Consider the following 19503-nt stretch of genomic DNA (forward strand, 5'->3'; position numbering starts at 1 on the left):
TCATTGGTTTATTTATAATGATATTGAATAGTTCCCAGCGGAGCTTTTATTCCTTTTAATTCCACCTCTTCAGCTTCAGACTCACATCTTTTTAATGTATTAATAATGTAGGTATCGTTCCTAGTTTTATCGATCTATCCCTTGTTAAACATCGCTTTCCCTTTGTCTCGAAATAGTTAAAGCAACACACCCAAGTTCATAACAAATGACACACGCTCCAAGAGTGTGCGCACACACACACTCCCACACACACTCACACACTCTCGCTTGGCTTCCCCAAGGTTCCTGTCTGCAGCTTGTGACACAGTTCTGTCTTCTATATGATACAATTCTAATCAATCGGTCCCCGTTTATTTTACAAGCTATTTCTAAACTATGGGTAGAGGCTTATTTAACTGTTGACAACAACATTTAGTTTTTCCAATCACAGACAGTCTTAAGACAAAGGGTCGTCTGCACACCTGTTGTTTATGAGGCCTCTTGTTGTCAACCGCCAAACTGCCGCAGACCCTCGTCAGGGGTCTGTGAAACGTCTTCAGTCTTTATCTTAAACCATGTCACTAATCTGAGTTCGGGGTCCCCTAAAGTCATATTCAGTTATTTATCTACCAAGCTAGAACACATTAAAGCAACATACACAGATCAGGGTGAACGTGAGTTAATGGCCATAACTCACGACAACTTCATTTCAACAAGCAGGCAGTTCATTAAGCACAGCTGTGATTTAAAGAAAAACACACGTTTCACAGCATTGTACACTTCAACATAACAGGAGCTTTTCACACACACTCCCTAAGCATTCGCCTTTTCCACTCCCTAAGCATTCACCTTTTCATACACACTCCCTAAACATTCGCCTTTTCACACACACTCCCTAAGCATTCGCCTTTTCACACACACTCCCTAAGCATTCGCCGTTTCACACTCGTCAATCAGTCTCTTTTCTCAAATTTTACTTAACCACATCACAGAGGTTTATTTGGACATTTGCAGTGTTGTCACTGGGTAACCATGACAACACCAAGCCAAAGAAAATAAAAAATCGAAAGTCAGTAGTTCAATTCAATTCAGTTTATTTGTATAGCCCAATTTCACAAATTACAAATTTGTCTCGGAGTGCTTTACAATCTGTACACATAGACATCCCTGCCCCAAAACCTCACATCGGACCAGGAAAAACTCCCAAATAACCCTTCAGGGGGAAAAAAAGGGAAGAAACCTGCAGGAGAGCAACAGAGGAGGATCCCTCTCCAGGATGGACAGATGCAATAGATGTAATGTGTACAGAAGGACAGATTTAGAGTTAAAATACATTCAATGAATATGACAGAGTGTATGAATAGTTCATAGTAGGCATATTCCACGATGGAGACCTCCACGATCCATCAGGCAGATGGCGGTGGGGAGGAGGAGTGGGCGGAGTCTCAACAGGACAGTGGCGTAGTCAGGAGCAGGAATTCCACGACCCAGACCTCGATGATCCATCAGGCAGATAGGATCTATGCCGTCTCATAGGGTCCGATGACCCCATGAGACGTGAAGTCAAAAGGACTCCGGGGAGAAAGTAGAGTTAGTAATGTGTGATTGAGAGATGAAAATTCATCCTTAAGGAGAGAAAAAAGAGGAGATAGGTACTCAGTGCATCCTAAAACGTCCCCCGGCAGCTATAAGCCTATAGCAGCATATCAAGGGGCTGGACCAGGGCAAACCTGATTCAGCCCTAACTATAAGCTCTGTCAAAGAGGAAGGTCTTAAGTCTACTCTTAAACGAGGTGACTGTGTCTGCCTCCCGGACTGAAATTGGAAGCTGGTTCCATAAAAGAGGAGCTTGATAACTAAAGGCTCTGGCTCCCATTCTACTTTTTAAGACTCTAGGAACTACAAGTAGTCCCGCATTTAGTGAGCGTAGCTCTCTAGTGGGGCAATATGGTACTACAAGCTCCTTAAGATATGATGGTGCATCACCAATCAAGGCTTTGTAGGTTAAGAGAAGAATTTTAAAAGTAGTCTGTCTGTCAGTTTTCATTCGTACACGTTTACCACTCTATTTAGTCACTTTATTGTCTATGATGTCCGGCACAAGCAATATAATATATTACATACGTCTCAGTCTGTACTCCAAAGTACCAGACCCACACATACACTGTTCAGTGGCCACGAGACTTCTCCCTGTCACACATCATTAACAACAACAACACTAACAACAACACTACCCCCAATGGCGCCCAAAAAAGATAAAGTACACCAGTAGGTATTCTCGCAGAACTGCCCTCGTCTTTCTGATCAGATAATAAAACCACCAGTAGGCCTCTCGCATGAAAACAAAAAGACAAAAAAACAAAAAACGCCCTCGCCTTTCTGGTCAGATAACAAAATAACAAACACCAGTAGGTATTCTCGCAGAACTGCCCTCGCCTTTCTGATCAGATAATATAAAACACCAGTAGGCCTCTCGCATAAAAACCGCCCTCGCCTTTCTGGTCAGATAACAAAATAACAAAACACCAGTAGGTATTCTCGCAGAACTGCCCTCGCCTTTCTGATCAGATAATATAAAACACCAGTAGGCATCCTCGCATGAAAAACGCCCTCGCCTTTCTGATCAGATAATAAAACACCAGTAGGCTTCCTCGCATGAAGATAAAAACGCCCTCGCCTTTCTGGTCAGATAACGAAATAAAAAACACCAGTAGACCTTCTCGCAGAACTGCCCTCACCTTTCTGATCAGATAATAAAATAAAACACCACGTCCACTGCAGCATGTGGACGCGCTCCGGAATCACGCTTCGTGAACTCCGACCAATCTCAATGCCGATCAATGCTAATTGCCAATTATTATTATTACTTATTTTATTTATTTTTCCACAATTATGCCACAGTCCAATCGGAATTAAAGCACATTACCATTAACACTAGTGGGGTTATCAATAAATGATTACTGAGAGTCGTCTGTATCTTACGGTTACAGGGTGTCCTGGGAGGCCCTCCGTTACAGACGTCCCTCCTCCTCACAGACTGAAGTCCCCGATGCATAAACTTTTTACAAAATGGCTTCCTGCTCACCTTTTTGTCGACGCGTCTCGGATCGGTCAGTCTGTGAGAGGTGAGGCAGCCCCGCTCTGGCCTGGCCCCCGCGGACCCCTCCTGGAGGCTCGCCAATTGTTGTGGCTGGATTTCTTCCTTTTGGTCCATTCTAACTAATCTCTTAACCTGATCATATAAACTTGTATCTCTCTCCTATCTGACTGCTGGTGAGACGCCACAGAATACTCACCCTCTGGACCTCAGTAATCAAACACCCACAGAACACAGAGAGTTTGGATCAGAGTTCAATTCACGTAGATTTATTTGTAACCAACAGTTTCACAAATAAACCTGGTCTGGGTCCGGTATTAAAGACAACGACCTCCCTCCACATCTGTCTTTCCCAAGCCCCGAACAAACACATACACATATTATTTATACATCAGCCTCAATGCAGGTGCCGCCTCCGTCCACTCCCTCATTACATATCAGTTCTCGTCACTCAGAGTGACCTAAGGTGTGACCCCTGTCCCAGTCCAAGCTGGTTACTTTAAGGAATGTGAGGTTCTTGCTGACGTCTCCCCCTCGTCTCTTATCGTTATTGTGTCTGAGCCTCCTGGTCCTCTCTGCAGTCTCCTCTCTAACGGTTAAGACTGGAGCAGCACAAGGCCGCTGGGTCTATCTCTGTCTGGCGTTGTTGACTCTTGTCTGAGGGAGAGAGCGGTGTGTGCCCTCTCAATCATCTTTGTAGATGTCATTTAAGCCTAATATAACACAATGTAAAAGTTTAATACACCCTATGTATATATGTTGTGGAAACACATAATTTGAAACATTTTTCCCACCACAACCTTTATTGGACATGGGACACTAATGTGAGGGTTTCTTTCATGTCTCAACTCATGAATATGTTACTATAGTACTTCTAATATACTGTCTGACTGGGAGAGACGCACCCTGTTTCATGCCAATCTCAGATGCACACACACTCTTTCTAACGACCCCACCTGTGCGAGAAATACAGATACTATTTTGACGGGAACCTTTATTTTTCCCCACGGGAAAACTCCACCCACACGTATCAGGGGAGAGGCCAAACATACAAAATGGTTGCTGAGAAGTCCTACAACATTACACTCTGCAGATACATACGACTGCACCAAGAGGATGACTGTGTGCTGGCCTTTGGTCATCTTTTATAACATAATGTATGCATCTTAACAGTATAAAGAAACAAAACTAACGTTTACTTTCAATACAAATCCCTTATGACTCATTTGGCTTGATTTTGAATGAGCGGGTCATTATGACCCTGAACAGCACAGGTGTCTCATCTCTATTTATCTACATCACCCCATGAAGAAAAGAAAAATTACAAAATGCAAATACAATTTAGGAGAAAATACATGTTATGATAGACTAATTCAATTTAGATTTAGATTTTTTCAATGTACCTAAAAAATTGTTTGAAGATGTATTTTTCAATAAAACAAGTGAGTTCTCCTGATTGAACTCTGATCTATAGAGGGGTGAATTACTCAATTCCTCTAAAAACTGATTGAATTGTGAGTAATGGTATTGGTGAGGCACAAACTATAGTTTTTAGAATGTTTTGGTTTCTGACCACTTTTGGGTGATTCAACATTAACCGGGTGTAACATATTTCCAAAATTGGATGTCTGGTAAAGAAATAATTCAGCCAACGACCTTCTGTCGTTCTCTCCTTTCCAACGGGAGGATTTATTCTCTGATCACACATGTAAAATACAAGCTCGATGCGATTGCAATCACAGCGGCAGTCCTTCTCGGTCAGCACAGGTCAAAACCCAAAACGACTCTTCCTTTCCCAAAACAAGTCCTGACCTCGGATCTGCTCGTCTGCTTCTTTCTCACAGGAGGGGGGCCCTCGTCCCCCTCTCTCATTGTAACATCATGATGTGTGTGTGTGTGTTGCTTTGGGTGAGGCGGAGGGGTAACCTTCGACAGCCAGACATGACGCGTATCGGCACATACTTCAGCTGCTACGTGTTGTTTATTCTGAGGTTTGAAGGGACCTGGACATGACAGTCCAATTCAAAAGTTCAGATTAATATTAACAATCCCCCTTTTTACATAATTCATTATGTAACTAAACACTAATATAAATCTAGAAGAATGGGCTCTATCAGTTCATACCTATGTGTGTAACTTATTTGACAGTCTAAGAAATTAATACGAAGCAACAAAAAAAAATCTTCTATCAGAGACAGGGTGGACATTTTAAAAGTATAATATCAAGGCTAAATAAGTGTAGTGTAACTAACAGTAACAGTGTGGAAATATTAAACAGTCTAAGCAATTAACATGAGGCTAACTAAGTGTGGTGTAACAGGATAAAAAACTTGATATAAAATCACCCTATCATAACAGTCTCACACCTCTTTAAGTGTGTGCATGTGTGCACTATATGGGATATGGTCAAACATTAGCAAGTTATGTGTCCAGAATGGGGGTCCAACTCAGTCTCTTCTTTGGATCCGTCGATGTTGAACCTTATCTACTATCACTAGAACTCTGGGAAGGAACACAGATATAATTTTTCTAAATAAGTGTACTGGTTAACCGATTATTAAGGGGGTTTCTCTGCCTGAGTATTCTGCCAATTCATGGAACGTTGCTCTGAGACCGTCTAAGAAAGGCCTTGGTGAAACATCATCTGGGGCTGTTATCTGGAATAAAGGGGCAACAACTTTGGCCAAAGCTGGAGCAGAGTCCTCCATCTTTTGCTAAAAACATATCGAGTGCCATCCTGTTCTAATAAGTCATTAGCTGTCCTTGCATTCCTGTCGGTCATGTCATGTCGGTCATGTCAAGGTGTTGAAATGCACATAGTTTTTAGACCAGGGGTCGGGAACCTATGGCTCGCGAGCCATATATGGCTCTTCCGGTGACGGCATATGGCTCCCAGACAATTTTGAGTTGAGAAAAAAAAAATCTACGCCCGCCACCCTGTAATTTTCTCTATCGCGCCAGATTACAGCAGAAGTAATTTAAGGTCCCTTTTCTTAAAGAGCACGTCTTTGTTCTTTTATTAAACTAAACTAATCCATCCTTTTCAATAATAATAATACTAATAAGCAGTCAACATCTAGAACAAAAGAGAAACAAATGCATCTGCCAAATCAATGCAGAAGAACCATGTGTTGTCTGGAACCACAGCGTTCATCATTGTGCTTGGGTTAGGAATGTCATTAGTCGGCATTAGAACCTAATTGGCCCAAAATCAAGTTCCATTCTGTAGTCTGGTTTTCCAGGTCTAGGAACCGGATTTATTGGTGTATTCCAGGGAACCCTCGTACTCTCAAGTACACCTGCCTATAACAACCATTCTATGGTTTTAGGAATTCCTACAGTCTGTTCCATCCTTAAGGGATGCTGGTGACAATTAAATTGGAATCGTACACGGGTTTAACTCTATTTCAACGGGAGCTATCGGAGTCAGTCAAACTTCAGTTCACCCTTTAGTCCAAAAAGTGTCTGGAAATAAGCTAAGCATGTTGTCAGTGTCCCCATGATCAGTGTTCTCTCTACCATGTGTGCAGTTAAGCATGTGTCTAAGCATGTGTCTCTGGGACTAACTGGACCTCTGATGTGTTCTCAGATGTGGAGTAGTGCAAGTGTTTATTTTGTGTGGGCACCCAGTCCGTAGCCTGGACCCCTGCTTTCACCATTGTTCTTCTCTTTGCCTCCACCCTGGACCAACACTGTGATGTGTGGAGCTGAGGTGTCAACGAGTGCATACAATCTGCAACTCTGGTGTCCATTCACCAGCCGCTGCTACTCCTTGCTTCTCTGCATAGATCTCCGAGCCTCCACAGTTGGGTTTTCACGAACCTCAATCTCGTGTTCCAGGCCTTCCCCAGGATCTCAAATCTCATCTGGTATCTGGGAGTAGTTAAGGGCACAATGTTTTTGGTGGCGAGTACACTCTAAAAAGCCCAACTTCAAATTTGTTGTCCTAACACATTTCTTTAAGTTGAGTCAACAAATGCCTTTGAAAAAAGTTGAACTAACTCAAAATGTTAAGTTGAGAAAACTTAATAAAGTGGTTTGGGCATCTGCTGAGGTAACTAAGGCCACTGTGCATGTATGTTAGTAAACACACACATATATATATATATATATATATATACAAATACATATATAAATACATATATATATATATGTAAATACATATATATACTACTTTAATCTTATATATTAAATAATAAAATAATATAAAAATATTTTCTTTAGCCCCTGTTTAAAATACATTGTTTTTTGATACCATTGTTTGTTTATTATATTTAGATATGGATTAGATTTGGAAGGATATTGTCCATTGTTTAATGGCAGATTTGCTCCAGTTCAGGTTTTTGTCACTTATTGAATTAAAGGGAGCCTGTACCGTGAGAGCAAATGTTTCCCTGTATTTTGCTCAATTTATTCATTTAATTTAACAGACTATGAAGATTGAAATACTATCATACTAATGTGTAGGAGGTGACTCTTGGATGAAAGTGTTATATTTTAGTTTTTAAAATCTGCATAAAAATGTCTTTTGACTTTTAAATTGTATTGTTACAGAATGGGAAGGAAAAAAATGAAAATTTAAAAGAGGCGGTGAATATTTATTATAGTCTCTGTATGCTTGTTTTTGTGTAGAATACAGACCCGGAGGAATCTTACGTGAAAGGAGTTGAACTGGGAATACTGCAGAGTGGGTGGAGCGGGGGTGTGGTTCATGGAACGGTGTCTGATTGTCATCAGCTGGACTGATTGGTAATCAGATTGGTAATCAGTCCAGCTGATGACGATCTGTGTTGGTTATCTGAGTCTGTCTCCATAAAGGAGCTGGACAGACAGGAGAGGAGCGTGGAGAGCAGAGACACAGTCTGCTGTTGGAATAAACCTTATTACCGAATATCCCTCTGGCTACTTGTTGCTTATTGGTGCTTTAGGGGGGGGGGGAACCTACTCGTGACGGCTACACATGTGTCACAACCATGTTCCAAAGCTTGTTTCAAGGCCTTGATTTTGGATTCACAAAACAGAATTTTTTCTTTTTTTTTCTTTATTCAGCCATTTTGATTTTTAAGGATGTTGACCCTCTGCTGTCTATGTTCAAGTGTTGACACCTGGAATTCATATAGTTATGCAAACAAATGTTTAGTTATTGTTAATAAACATTTTGTGTTTGAAGAAGTTTGTTTTCTTTAACTGTTGACTTTTCCAAAGAAAACGGTGTACATTTTTTATTAATTTAAATGAAGGCAACGTTGCAAAGAATGTTGAGTGTACTCAAATAATGGGCAGTGAAATTTAGGAACAAAACATTTTAAGTTAAAAGTAAGTTCTCTCAACAAAACATTTTAAGTTAAAAGTAAGTTCTCTCAACAAAACATTTCTCAACAAAAAATGTTAAGTGCTGCTGATGTATGTTTTAATCTACAAGAACACACAATTTAAAGTTTCTCCAATTTAATATTTTAAGTGTTCTGAACTTAAGTACATGAGTAGATGTAACTATCAAATGCAATATTTTAAGTAGTGTTAACTAAAATACATAAGTACGTCTGAATAGTAATGTTACGTTTGACAAACTTAAGATATCACTTTGAGTGAACTTCTTATCATAAGTTGACACAACACATTAGCCCTTAGTTGAGTGAACTCAAAAAGGCTTTGCAGCTGGTTGCCTCACTTTTTTAAGTTGACTCAATTTTATTTTTTTTAGTGTAGGGATGCAGGACTTTGAACCAAAGTCTCCACTGCTGGATGGTGTCATGCAGAGGTGTGATGTTATCATCTACCCTGGCCCACCAGAGCCTTGCTTCTTTTTCAGTGTCTCTTTAGTCTCCAGTTGAATCATTGGGTGACTAGTGGCTGTGGCATATTTTTGTTCGGTGAATACAGTTCGCTGTCAGCTGTTGGATCTGGACACCCCTAATTTGCGTCTCTGATCCGGGCCTGGTGCTGTGGATCACTTTTGCCTTGTGGCTGTGGCTGTGTGTTGGCAGGGGTAGACATTATGGGAGTACTGAAACGGTCCTGACTGAGACTGCTAACCCTTTGGCGGATAAGGACAAGCATTAGCCCAATGTCCAGCCTGACTACAAATAAAACAGTTATTAATATTGTGTCTAAGGCCTCCGTTACCCCAACTCCCCCTCACCCACCGTCTTCTCCGTTGTCTAACCCATCCGTACGGTGGCGCCCCAGTTATAGGCTGCTGACCCGCCTGTTGCAGCCTGCAGGACATGAGGTTGAGAGAACTGGGCTTGAGGCGATGCAAACGCGGCTTGCTGTGGCTGTTGATAGATTGGTGCTACGGATTTGGCGGAGGGGCTGGATACGGATTATACCGGACGTACGGTCCAGGTGTTTGTGCTGGTGTCTGCTGCACCGAGGTTTGTGACATTTGGTCGTACACTTTACCACTTAATAATTATTGTCAAAAGATGTCTTCAGTCACTGTTCTGACCAGGCGCGTCTCTAGGATTTGGATATATCCGGGGCTTAGCCAGTGCGAGCGTTGTCGACGGGGGGGGGGGGGCACACAGGTGAGCACACTCTCACTCGATGCGCGTTATGGGAGCGGCGGCGCTGGGCTTAGCCCAGAAGAGTGAAGCAGCGAAATTTGTAGACATAGAAACACTCTCAGACAGCAGCTTGCTGTTACGTGCGCCTGCTGCCAGTCTGACTCCGCTGTTTTGGGTGAATGACGTCACGTGCGAAGCTGGAGGTGTTAACCACTTGTGTACCAAATCTTTTTTTTTTTGGTTGAAAACATTCGGGGCTAATGAAAAAACATTCGGGGCTTTAGCCCCGGGTTTTTTAGCCTAGGGACGCCACTGGTTCTGACTCTCTGTCCTGTAACGGGGGCGCGCACAGCCAGGGGCGTGTCTAGGGGGTGGCCAGGGGTGGCACGTGCTACCCCTGGAATCTGATTGGCCACCCCAGGTGCCACCCCATATGCTAAACTATGATTGGCTATCTGCCCACGGAGGCGGGAACGTTTGAATTGTGTGACTACCGAACTTTCATTTTCAACCGACAAGAAGACATCAAGAAGACATCAAGAGATTGCGGCTACTCGCTCCTGAAAGATGTGAGTAGCTAGAATTATTGATAACAGTTACACATAATGAGTCAGTGGTTTAAAAAGTTTGAACTGTAATAAGCTAAAACGTTTTTTGATTTTCACGATATGTGGTGCAGGTCTGTCATCATCGCGACTGTCGACAGTGTCGACTGACTCAGCTTGCTGCCTAGCAAACCTGTCCAGGGATTCTTAGCTCCTGAAAGATGTGAGTAGACTTATTGATACACATGTGTGAATGGTTTAAAAGCTAAAACGTTTTCCCATCTTATTTTATTATTTCCTGACTCAGCTTACTAGCAAACCTGTCGTCATCATTGTTTGGTTATTGTCAACGATGCTAACGCTAACGCTAATGCTAACGCTAATGCTAACGCTGATGCTAACGCTAGCTAACTTAACGTTACAGTATGTAAATCTGTCTTGTATCTCTTCTAACTTTGTAACATTAGACCTGAGTAAGTTTTGCATGTCACATTCATTCATGCATTCATAATTAGGCTAAATGTATTGTGCAAGATATAGTGACATGCATCATGACATGCGACTATTACAGTATGAAAAGAAATCAGAACATTCAGGGATTCTTCAAAAGAAAGAAATCCAAAACAACAGAGCAGGACAGAGCAGCAGAAGCCAGCAGTGCTAGTCAGTCTGAGGATGAGAGCCAGCTTGACTCTGCTAGGGATGTACAGCAAGAGCCTCCAGCTTCAGCTGTACACATGGGTATGTAAAATCCTGATAGTTCCAGATTTCTCTTTAGTAAGCACTTATTTGATTGCCTTGATAATATCAATGACATTGTGGTTAATTGCCAGACATTGAAACTAAAGTTGACACTAACTTCTCAATTAGTGTAGAAGTGCAATAGTCATTATTTCATTTTAGTCATCTGGGTTGCGTAACATACCACTTAGCCTACTTACAAAAGGCTGATTTTATTATCATTCTGATGACAACGTATGTGTTTTGTAGACTCAGACAAGGATACTGGTGATGAAGGCCCTTCATCTTCACTTGCACATCAGGGTATGTAATGTATGCATCTTTATAAAACTATCTGCTATGACTTGAGATGTTTCACTTTTGCTATACTTATAGTGGCTTATACTGAGATTCAGGGCAAAGCCCTATTTTTAACAATACAGGTGTGAAAAAGCTAAATATGACTAATTTGACATACAAATAAATTGATACAACTGTTAAAATCCTATATTACTTCAGGTGTGTCAAGTCAGCCACTCTCTGACAATGACACTGACACTGAGAACCATCCAGCAGTACCTGCAGGCCATGCAGTGACACGTGGGGATGGTGATGCAGCAGCCCTTGTGGCCCCACCTGGACCTCATGGTATGCCTTAATATTTCATATGAAATATATTGTACTTAATTCAATTCTTTCATCTGTACTAATGCCCCAATGAGCACTTCTGTCCCAACAAGTACATGACACTGATCCAATTCTCATGCTTTTGTCACTTTCAGATATTTCACAGTCAAGAGCAGCAGGTCCCTCTCAGCCTCGTTTAAAGGTTTTTCCAAGAACCCTCCAAGGTGAGAAGAGGAGGGCGTTCAATCCAGTGTGGTTTAACCACAATTCCTGGCTTGAATACTCACAAAGCAAAGATTCAGCCTACTGTTACGCATGCAGACACTTCTCCCTGCCTGGCGCGTCAGAATCTGTTTTCTCCTCAGAATCAGGCTTTTCACACTGGAAAAAAGCAACGTACAAAGATGCTGGCTTTAAGTTGCATGAGAAATCTGAGTCTCACATTAATGCCATGTTTGCTTGGAATGAGCACAAGAGGCTATTGCTTACAGATTCTTCTATCTTAGATATGATTAACAAAGAGTACAAAAAGAAAGTTGAAGAGAATCGCAGTTACATTAAAACAGTTGCAGATGTACTGCTTTTGACAGCAACACAGAATATAGCACAAAGAGGTCACCGTGAATCGGAAGAATATGACAACAAAGGGAATTTCTTAGGAATTCTAGAAATGATCGCTAAACACAATCCTATGGTAGCCCAAAAAATGAAGGGACAACGCAATGCAAAATACACAAGCAATACCATACAGAATGAAATTCTGCAGTGCTTAGCAAGTATGGTGCGTGATGAGATTGTGAAGGAAGTGAAGGAGAGTGGTATTCTCTGTCATTGCTGATGAAACCAAAGATCTGAAAAAGAAGGAGCAGCTGTCATTAGTAGTTAGGTATTACTACAACGGGCTGTGCATGAAAGCTTTCTTGATTTCCAACATGCCCAACATCTAGATGCTAAGGGCTCAGCGAAATGATCATCCAGTGTTTAGAAAGATATGGCCTTCAGTACAAAGAAAATCTTGTTGGACAAGGTTATGATGGGGCCTCAGTGATGAGTGGCAAACACACAGGTGTGGCAGCCAGAATTAAGACAGAGGCTAAACATGCGTTTTATGTCCACTGTAATGCGCACTGTCTGAACCTGGTCTTAGTTGACACTGTGAAGTCAGTTCCAGAGGCTGATTGCTTCTTCTCACTGCTTGAGAAGCTCTATGTGTACATGTCAGGATCTTATGTGCACCAGAAATGGCTGGATGTTCAAAAGGAGATGTATGGGGCCAGCCTAGGAGTTACAAAACTTAGTGACACAAGATGGGCATGTAGAGCATTGGCTTGCAGGAACTTCATGGATAGGTTACCAGCTGTGTTGTGTGTCCTTCAAAATATAAGCGAAGAAAATCATAGAGACAGATCCACTGATGCTCGAGGTTTGCTTGCACAGATTGACCTCACATTCATATCCTCCTTGCAACCTTCCGAAAACTGTTCGAAACACAAAGCTGCTTTCTGACCTGCTACAGTCACCTCAGTTGATTTAGCTATGGCAGTAGACATGGTGGAGTCACTTCACGATACACTTCAGGAGTACAGGACTGAGACATTTTGTGATCAACTGTGGCATGACATAGTAGAGACAGCCAAACAGTGTAATATAGCTGTTGAGAATAGTGAGAAGAAGAGATCACAAAAGTTAGCTCAAACTTGGTGGGTCTTATGTGACATGTACTATAGGCCTGCGGAAGGGTAATGATGACAAAGATACATTCAGACAGAGACTACTCTACCCCATCCTTGACTCCATGATTGGTGAATTGGAAAGAAGGTTCTCAAAACCTAACTGTTTTATAATGAAGGGTTTACAGGCCCTAAACCCTAAAAGCAGTACATTCCTTCAAGACAACCAAGTATTTGGCTTGGGTGAAATGTATGGTTGTGATCAAGAAGATCTTACTCATGAGCTTCACCAGGCTAGGAGAATTTTGAAAAGGAAGGCTGAGAGTGGGGCAAGAGAGTTGGCAAGCATTCTAGACTTGACTGTGTTTTTAGAACCGTACCAAGAGGTGTTTCATGAGCTCTTCAGGCTGTGCAAAATAGCTGTAGCCCTTCCAGTCAGCAGTGCTGCCTGTGAGCGGAGCTTTTCTGCTCTAAAGCTAATTAAAACCATTTGAGGACAACAATGGTAGATAGCAGGCTAAGCCATTTAGGTGTGCTAAGCATTGAGTCAAGAAGAGCTAAGGCATTGAACATGGATGACTTTATAAAACTGTTTGCAAGCCAACACAAGAACAGGAGAATTCAACTGTTTTAAATGTATCTGGGCTGTTTTTTGTTGGCACTTTACTTTATACTGTGACAGTTTTTAATTGTATTTATTTTATTGGCACTTTACTTTATACTGTGACCGTTTTCAATATTGTTGGCATTATTACTTTATTTTAAGTTTGTTGGCACTTACTCTGAGAATGTGCATTTTCTTTTGTATATACAGTACTGTACAAGTTGTTAAAGAATAAAGTATGGAAGTTTTATATTACATTTGTATGGTGTCACTCTGTTGAGATTGGTAGGTCTGTTTATCTTTTAAATTAAACTTTAAACACAGGAATGTAAGACACTATAAAGTAATTAAAGTAGATATGGATAGTAGAGACAAAAATGGTAAATTAATGCTATTCCGTGCCCCCCGCCCCGATGTGCACTCGTACTTCATGCCACCCCTACATAAGTCAGTTCCCCACTTGGGCCACCCCAGTCAAAAAGGTCTGGACACGCCACTGCGCACAGCGGCAGCGCGCACGGCGGAGAGCTCAAGTTTGGGTGGAGGCAGGGCTGCTCTCTGTCTTGTGACTGCGGCGCGCTCTCTGTGAGCGTGCAGAGAGTAGGCGCGCGCAGCGAGGCTGTCATCCTATTATGTGAGTAGGGGAGGGGCCGCTCGCCGTCCTGTGAAGGCGGCGCGCTTTTGCGGGGGCGCGCAGCAGAGTGCAGCTGAGCACAGCGAGGCTGTCATCCGCAACTTTTTCAGTTTTAGTTGGAGCATGCATCAAGGGGGATTTTCAACTTTTCGAGCTATTTCTGCACGTAACTGCTCTATTTATTTTGTCTAATGCTTTCTCACTTACTCTCTTCCTTTCTATGGCCTCGTTTGGCTAATGAAATATGTTTCTGTACATTAATCTTTTTGTTATATACCTAACTTTGGCAACATGATGGTGGACAAGGGTTAATTCCCTGCAGTAGCCTATCTGCCCACTGGGGTTAGCTAAAGGCTAGCCCTCGTGCCTTAATGCTATCTGTCCCTATTTATCCTGTCTTATAAGTTAAGAAGCGTGTGTGCATGCAACTTTAAACTTTTCTGAAATTAATTGGACCAAATTCACCGGATTTTCAAACTAACGGATTGTTGACACATCTGTCCTGTTTATCTGACACAGGACAGCTCTAAACTATTTAACTCTTCTAGGGCCTACTCACACAGACCATGAGGAAACTCCACAAATAGTGTCAAGCTTCCCATCCACACCTGTTGATAAAGGCCTTAAAGTCCTGACTGATCATCGGTCAGCTCTCACACGCTCAGTTTATTTTTATCTCTATCACGCGTTACTTAAAATACAGAATAACTTGTATTTATTTTTTATCTACCTACTACTTGAGTTGAAGAATTTAAACATTATCTATTTATCAATTATGTAGGTTTTATCGTCATATGTATCAATCTATTCTTTGTTAAAAAATCGTTTTCCCTTTTTCTCGAGAGGAGTCTGAGCACCCTAAGATAACAGCAAATCACACACACATATGCACCCACACACACACACACACACACACACACACACACACACACACACAGAATGATCCGCTCTGCAGCTGCCTTCCAAACAAGCAGAAATTTGTTTTTTTTTACACGTATCCTTTGAAGAAAAGTTGCAATAACCAATACTATGAACTCGGGCGGGAAGCTTCTACTGTATCATAAGGATACAGCGCGCATCCGCTAGGGTTTGATAACACCAGTTCACAAATATTGTTTTATTTCTCCTTCACTTCATGGAGTGGGGTCAAATTGACCCGGGAACATCACGGCTTTATGTAAGAAACGAACATAACAGGAGAGTGAACTATATTTATCGCTAAAACCAGAGGAGAGCAACCAACTCGGTAAAATTCAAGCATGTCTTAAAGACATAAAAACATGGATGACCTGCAACTTCTTGATGTTAAACTCAGACAAAACCGAAGTAATTTTAATCGGCCCTGAGCACCTCAGAGATCAATTATCTGGTGATGTGGATTCTGTAGACGGCATTGCCCTGGCATCCAACACCACTGTAAAGAATCTTGGCGTTATCTTTGATCGGGACTTGTCCTTTAACTCCCACGTAAAACAAATCTCAAGGACTGCATTCTTTCATCTACGTAATATTTCAAAAATCAGGCACATCTTGTCTCAAAAGATGCAGAAAATTGGTTCACGTTGTCGTTGCTTCGAGTCTGAATTACTGCAACTCCTTATTATCAGGCTGCTCTAATAAATCTCTTAAGTCCCTCCAGTTAATCCAGAATGCTGCAGCTCGTGTTCTCACTAAAACTAAGAAAAGAGATCACATTACTCCTGCACTAGCTGCTCTGCACTGGCTCCCAGTAAAATCAAGAATCACTTTTAAAATTCTTCTCTTAACCTACAAAGCCTTGATTGGTGATGCTCCATCATATCTTAAGGAGCTTGTAGTACCATATTGCCCACTAGAGAGCTACGCTCACTAAATGCGGACTACTTGAAGTTCCTAGAGTCTTAAAAATAGAATGGGAGCCAGAGCCTTTAGTTATCAAGCTCCTCTTTCATGGAACCAGCTTCCAATTTCAGTCCGGGAGGCAGACACAGTCACCTCGCTTAAGAGTAGACTTAAGACCTTCCTCTTTGACAGAGCTTATAGTTAGGGCTGAATCAGGTTCACCTGGTCCAGCCCCTTGATATGCTGCTATAGGCTTATAGCTGCCGGGGGACGTTTTAGGATGCACTGAGTACCTATCTCCTCTTTTTTCTCTCCTTAAGGATGAATTTTCATCTCTCAATCACATGTTACTAACTCTGCTTTCTCCCCGGAAGTCCTTTTGACTTCACGTCTCATGGGGTCATCGGACCCTATGAGACGGCATAGATCCTATCTGCCTGATGGATCATCGAGGTCTGGGTCGTGGAATTCCTGCTCCTGACTACGCCACTGTCCTGTTGAGACTCTGCCCACTGTTGAGACTCCGCCCACTCCTCCTCCCCACCGCCATCTGCCTGATGGATCGTGGAGGTCTCCATCGTGGAATATGCCTACTATGAACTATTCATACACTCTGTCATATTCATTGAATGTATTTTAACTCTAAATCTGTCCTTCTGTACACATTACATCTATTGTTCTGTCCATCCTGGAGAGGGATCCTCCTCTGTTGCTCTCCTGCAGGTTTCTTCCTTTTTCCCCTGAAGGGTTATTTGGGAGTTTTTCCTGGTCCGATGTGAGGTTTTGGGGCAGGGATGTCTATGTGTACAGATTGTAAAGCACTCCGAGACAAATTTGTAATTTGTGAAATTGGGCTATACAAATAAACTGAATTGAATTGAACATAAGGGTGGAGTGAAACAAGAACCATAATCTCCCATCGGTATTTAGAAAGAGATAGGTATCAATAACCTCTCTGTGACATGACACACCCACACAGCTATTGTGATGAGACGTGTCACTGTTACTCAACAATGTCACCGAACCTGTGTCGGACAAACTTCTGACACTCCAGGTGAGGGTGAGGTTGGGATGGTTTTATGTTCCCGTAACACTGACGGGAAAAATAACAGAACTGTTTTCATTACATGACCAAACTGAACCTAATTGCGTGATTTTATTTACTATTCTTGGTCCCCGCTCTAGTTTTTATTTTAATGACTCAAGCCAATTAATCAACCCTAAACTAAAATATAACCCATTACCAAGCCTTGTTCTTAGTCTTTCACGTCAAACCTGGAAAACAATACATCCAATTTTATGTTATAGTGTAATATTAACTTTAGTCACGTGATGACGTAATTATTCTAGCTGTTTTTAAAATGTATATGTTGATAATGAGAGCCGTAGTACTGTGTTTATCTCATTGTTAGATTAGATTGGCTTCTTCTTAAAACACATGGCAAGGCCCTCCGTAATGACAGAGCAGTTTATTATTCATTATAGAGACAAATAACAACAACCCCATGTTGGTCCGTGCATGAGGAATAATTTATCTGCCACTAAAGGCGGTCGTGAATAAACTGCTAGAGAACACTGAGTTATTTGTATGTAATGATTCATTATATTCTCAATGTTCTTTAATTTAATTAAGTTTTCTTAAACTATTTAGGTGTGTTACGACTTGAGGTGTGCCACCTTCATAGTTACAGAGCTACCAACTCTCCTGGTTTCGCCGTGTGACACACGCTTTTGCATGTTTTCACATGCACTCACGCCACACAACCAATTTGTCATGGCAAAAAAATTCTGATTTGGGCCGAAGCGCGTTCGTTCCTTTTCAAACTCCGCGACGATAGATGGCGCGAAGGAGCTTATCTGTAAACCTATTCGCTGCATACACATCCTATTTACCCCAAAAAAAGGTTTTCAAACAGACATGACGAGCAGAGACTACGGTATGGTAATGACATGTGGTTCAATTAAGTACTCACTCTCTTAAACTTTAAATCTTGAAAGAAATTATTTGTTGTGTTTGTTCGTGTGATTTTCTGTGGTGAATGTAAACTCAGCTGTCATAACAAGCAGCAGGAGAGCACCTTGTTAACCTCTTGGTATACTGCATGCTCAAAACATCATAGCATTGTTTGTTAAGGCTGCCCACATAGCTTTTTATTTGCAGGCCTAGGAAAAGGACCCGCTCAAAAAAATTCCAAACAGTACTTTGAACAAGTAAGATGTATTATTAAGAATTTAACATAAAGACAGGACATTTGTGCAATATAATTAGGAATGTATTTGTAAATGAGAGTAGAGTTATTAAAAAACATTTAAATTCTTTAAGGTGGCAAAGATATCTCGTAAAAGACCTTTGCCAGGCCAGAATGCAGGGGACAACATGGGTACAACATGGGTACAACATGGGTACAATGCCAAATTAATTCAAATTTCCTGATATTTGAGCCACCAACGTGTGTGGCTGCGTGCGCGGCAACATTTTGGTCACCCCCGACAAAATCTCACTCCAAGGTTTTTTGAAAAGTTGGCAGCTCAGTCGTTATATTCACACTAATTCTGATCTGCCTGTTACGACCCTGTTTGCCTGTTGACCCGACTTAAAATTTGTTGCTGCCCCCTTTTGGATTTGTTGCCCTGTTTGACGGACCACCCGGTTTTGACCCTGCCTGAATTACCAAGTAAAGATCCTCCTCCTGCATTCCTGTTTACGAGTCGTGCTTTTGGGTTCCAGTACCTGTGACCCTTACAAGGTGAATGATATGGACTATAGTGTTGAGAAGTGTGATGAGTCTGACTGTAGAAATAATTTGTGACTTCATTGCTGGCTTTGTTGTGATGACGATAACGCCACTCAGCTATCCAATGTAAACGTCTTTCAGGTTGAACTATTCTACATAAAATGTAAATGAACAAATAAATGCAGGATTAGCACCTGGCCTGAATAAAGCATAACTAAATCCAATTATATGCAGAGGGTGCAAACACATCACCACTTGAGATTAATGAATACATTTATTTTAATACTTCTGGTGCTTTTCTCATGTTCTGCAACACGTTTCACACTTACAACACAGGTCTGTATTTCAATATTTTATAACAATAGTAATAACATTTAGAACAAATTCAAATTGCTTTACCTTTAAGAAATGACAGCCGTTTTCAACGGCTATTTTAAATGACACTTGTTTTGGCACATGCTGAGGTCATATAACCAGCACATCAAATATTTCTCTCATAAGTTGTTTTCACAACATAGTTTTGCTTTTCAAGTGTGCCATGTCTCTGTGTAGCACTGAATCA

At 41.5% G+C, this 19503-nt stretch overlaps 1 protein-coding gene across 1 annotated transcript; it reads left to right on the forward strand.

Annotated features, from left to right (window-relative positions):
- Positions 1 to 9944: 9944 nt before the first annotated feature.
- Positions 9945 to 12315, forward strand: LOC130192612 (uncharacterized). Its single transcript, XM_056412703.1, has 5 exons — positions 9945 to 10154; positions 10265 to 10871; positions 11121 to 11174; positions 11370 to 11498; positions 11633 to 12315. The coding sequence occupies exons 2-5, from the start codon at positions 10682 to 10684 to the stop codon at positions 12313 to 12315; spliced, it is 1056 nt and encodes a 351-aa protein (XP_056268678.1). The 5' UTR covers positions 9945 to 10154; positions 10265 to 10681.
- The last annotated feature ends 7188 nt before the right edge of the window (positions 12316 to 19503 follow it).

The sequence above is a fragment of the Pseudoliparis swirei genome, chromosome 4 (assembly GCF_029220125.1).
Source record: "Pseudoliparis swirei isolate HS2019 ecotype Mariana Trench chromosome 4, NWPU_hadal_v1, whole genome shotgun sequence".
Classification (NCBI taxonomy): Eukaryota; Metazoa; Chordata; class Actinopteri; order Perciformes; family Liparidae; genus Pseudoliparis; species Pseudoliparis swirei.

Coding starts and splice junctions, on each gene's coding strand:
- LOC130192612 (XM_056412703.1), top strand. CDS start 10,682: ATGACATGCGACTATTACAGTATGAAAAGAAATCAGAACATTCAGGGA. Junction 11,175..11,369: donor ATCTTCACTTGCACATCAGG/GTATGTAATGTA, acceptor ATATTACTTCAG/GTGTGTCAAGTCAGCCACTC. Junction 11,499..11,632: donor GGCCCCACCTGGACCTCATG/GTATGCCTTAAT, acceptor TGTCACTTTCAG/ATATTTCACAGTCAAGAGCA.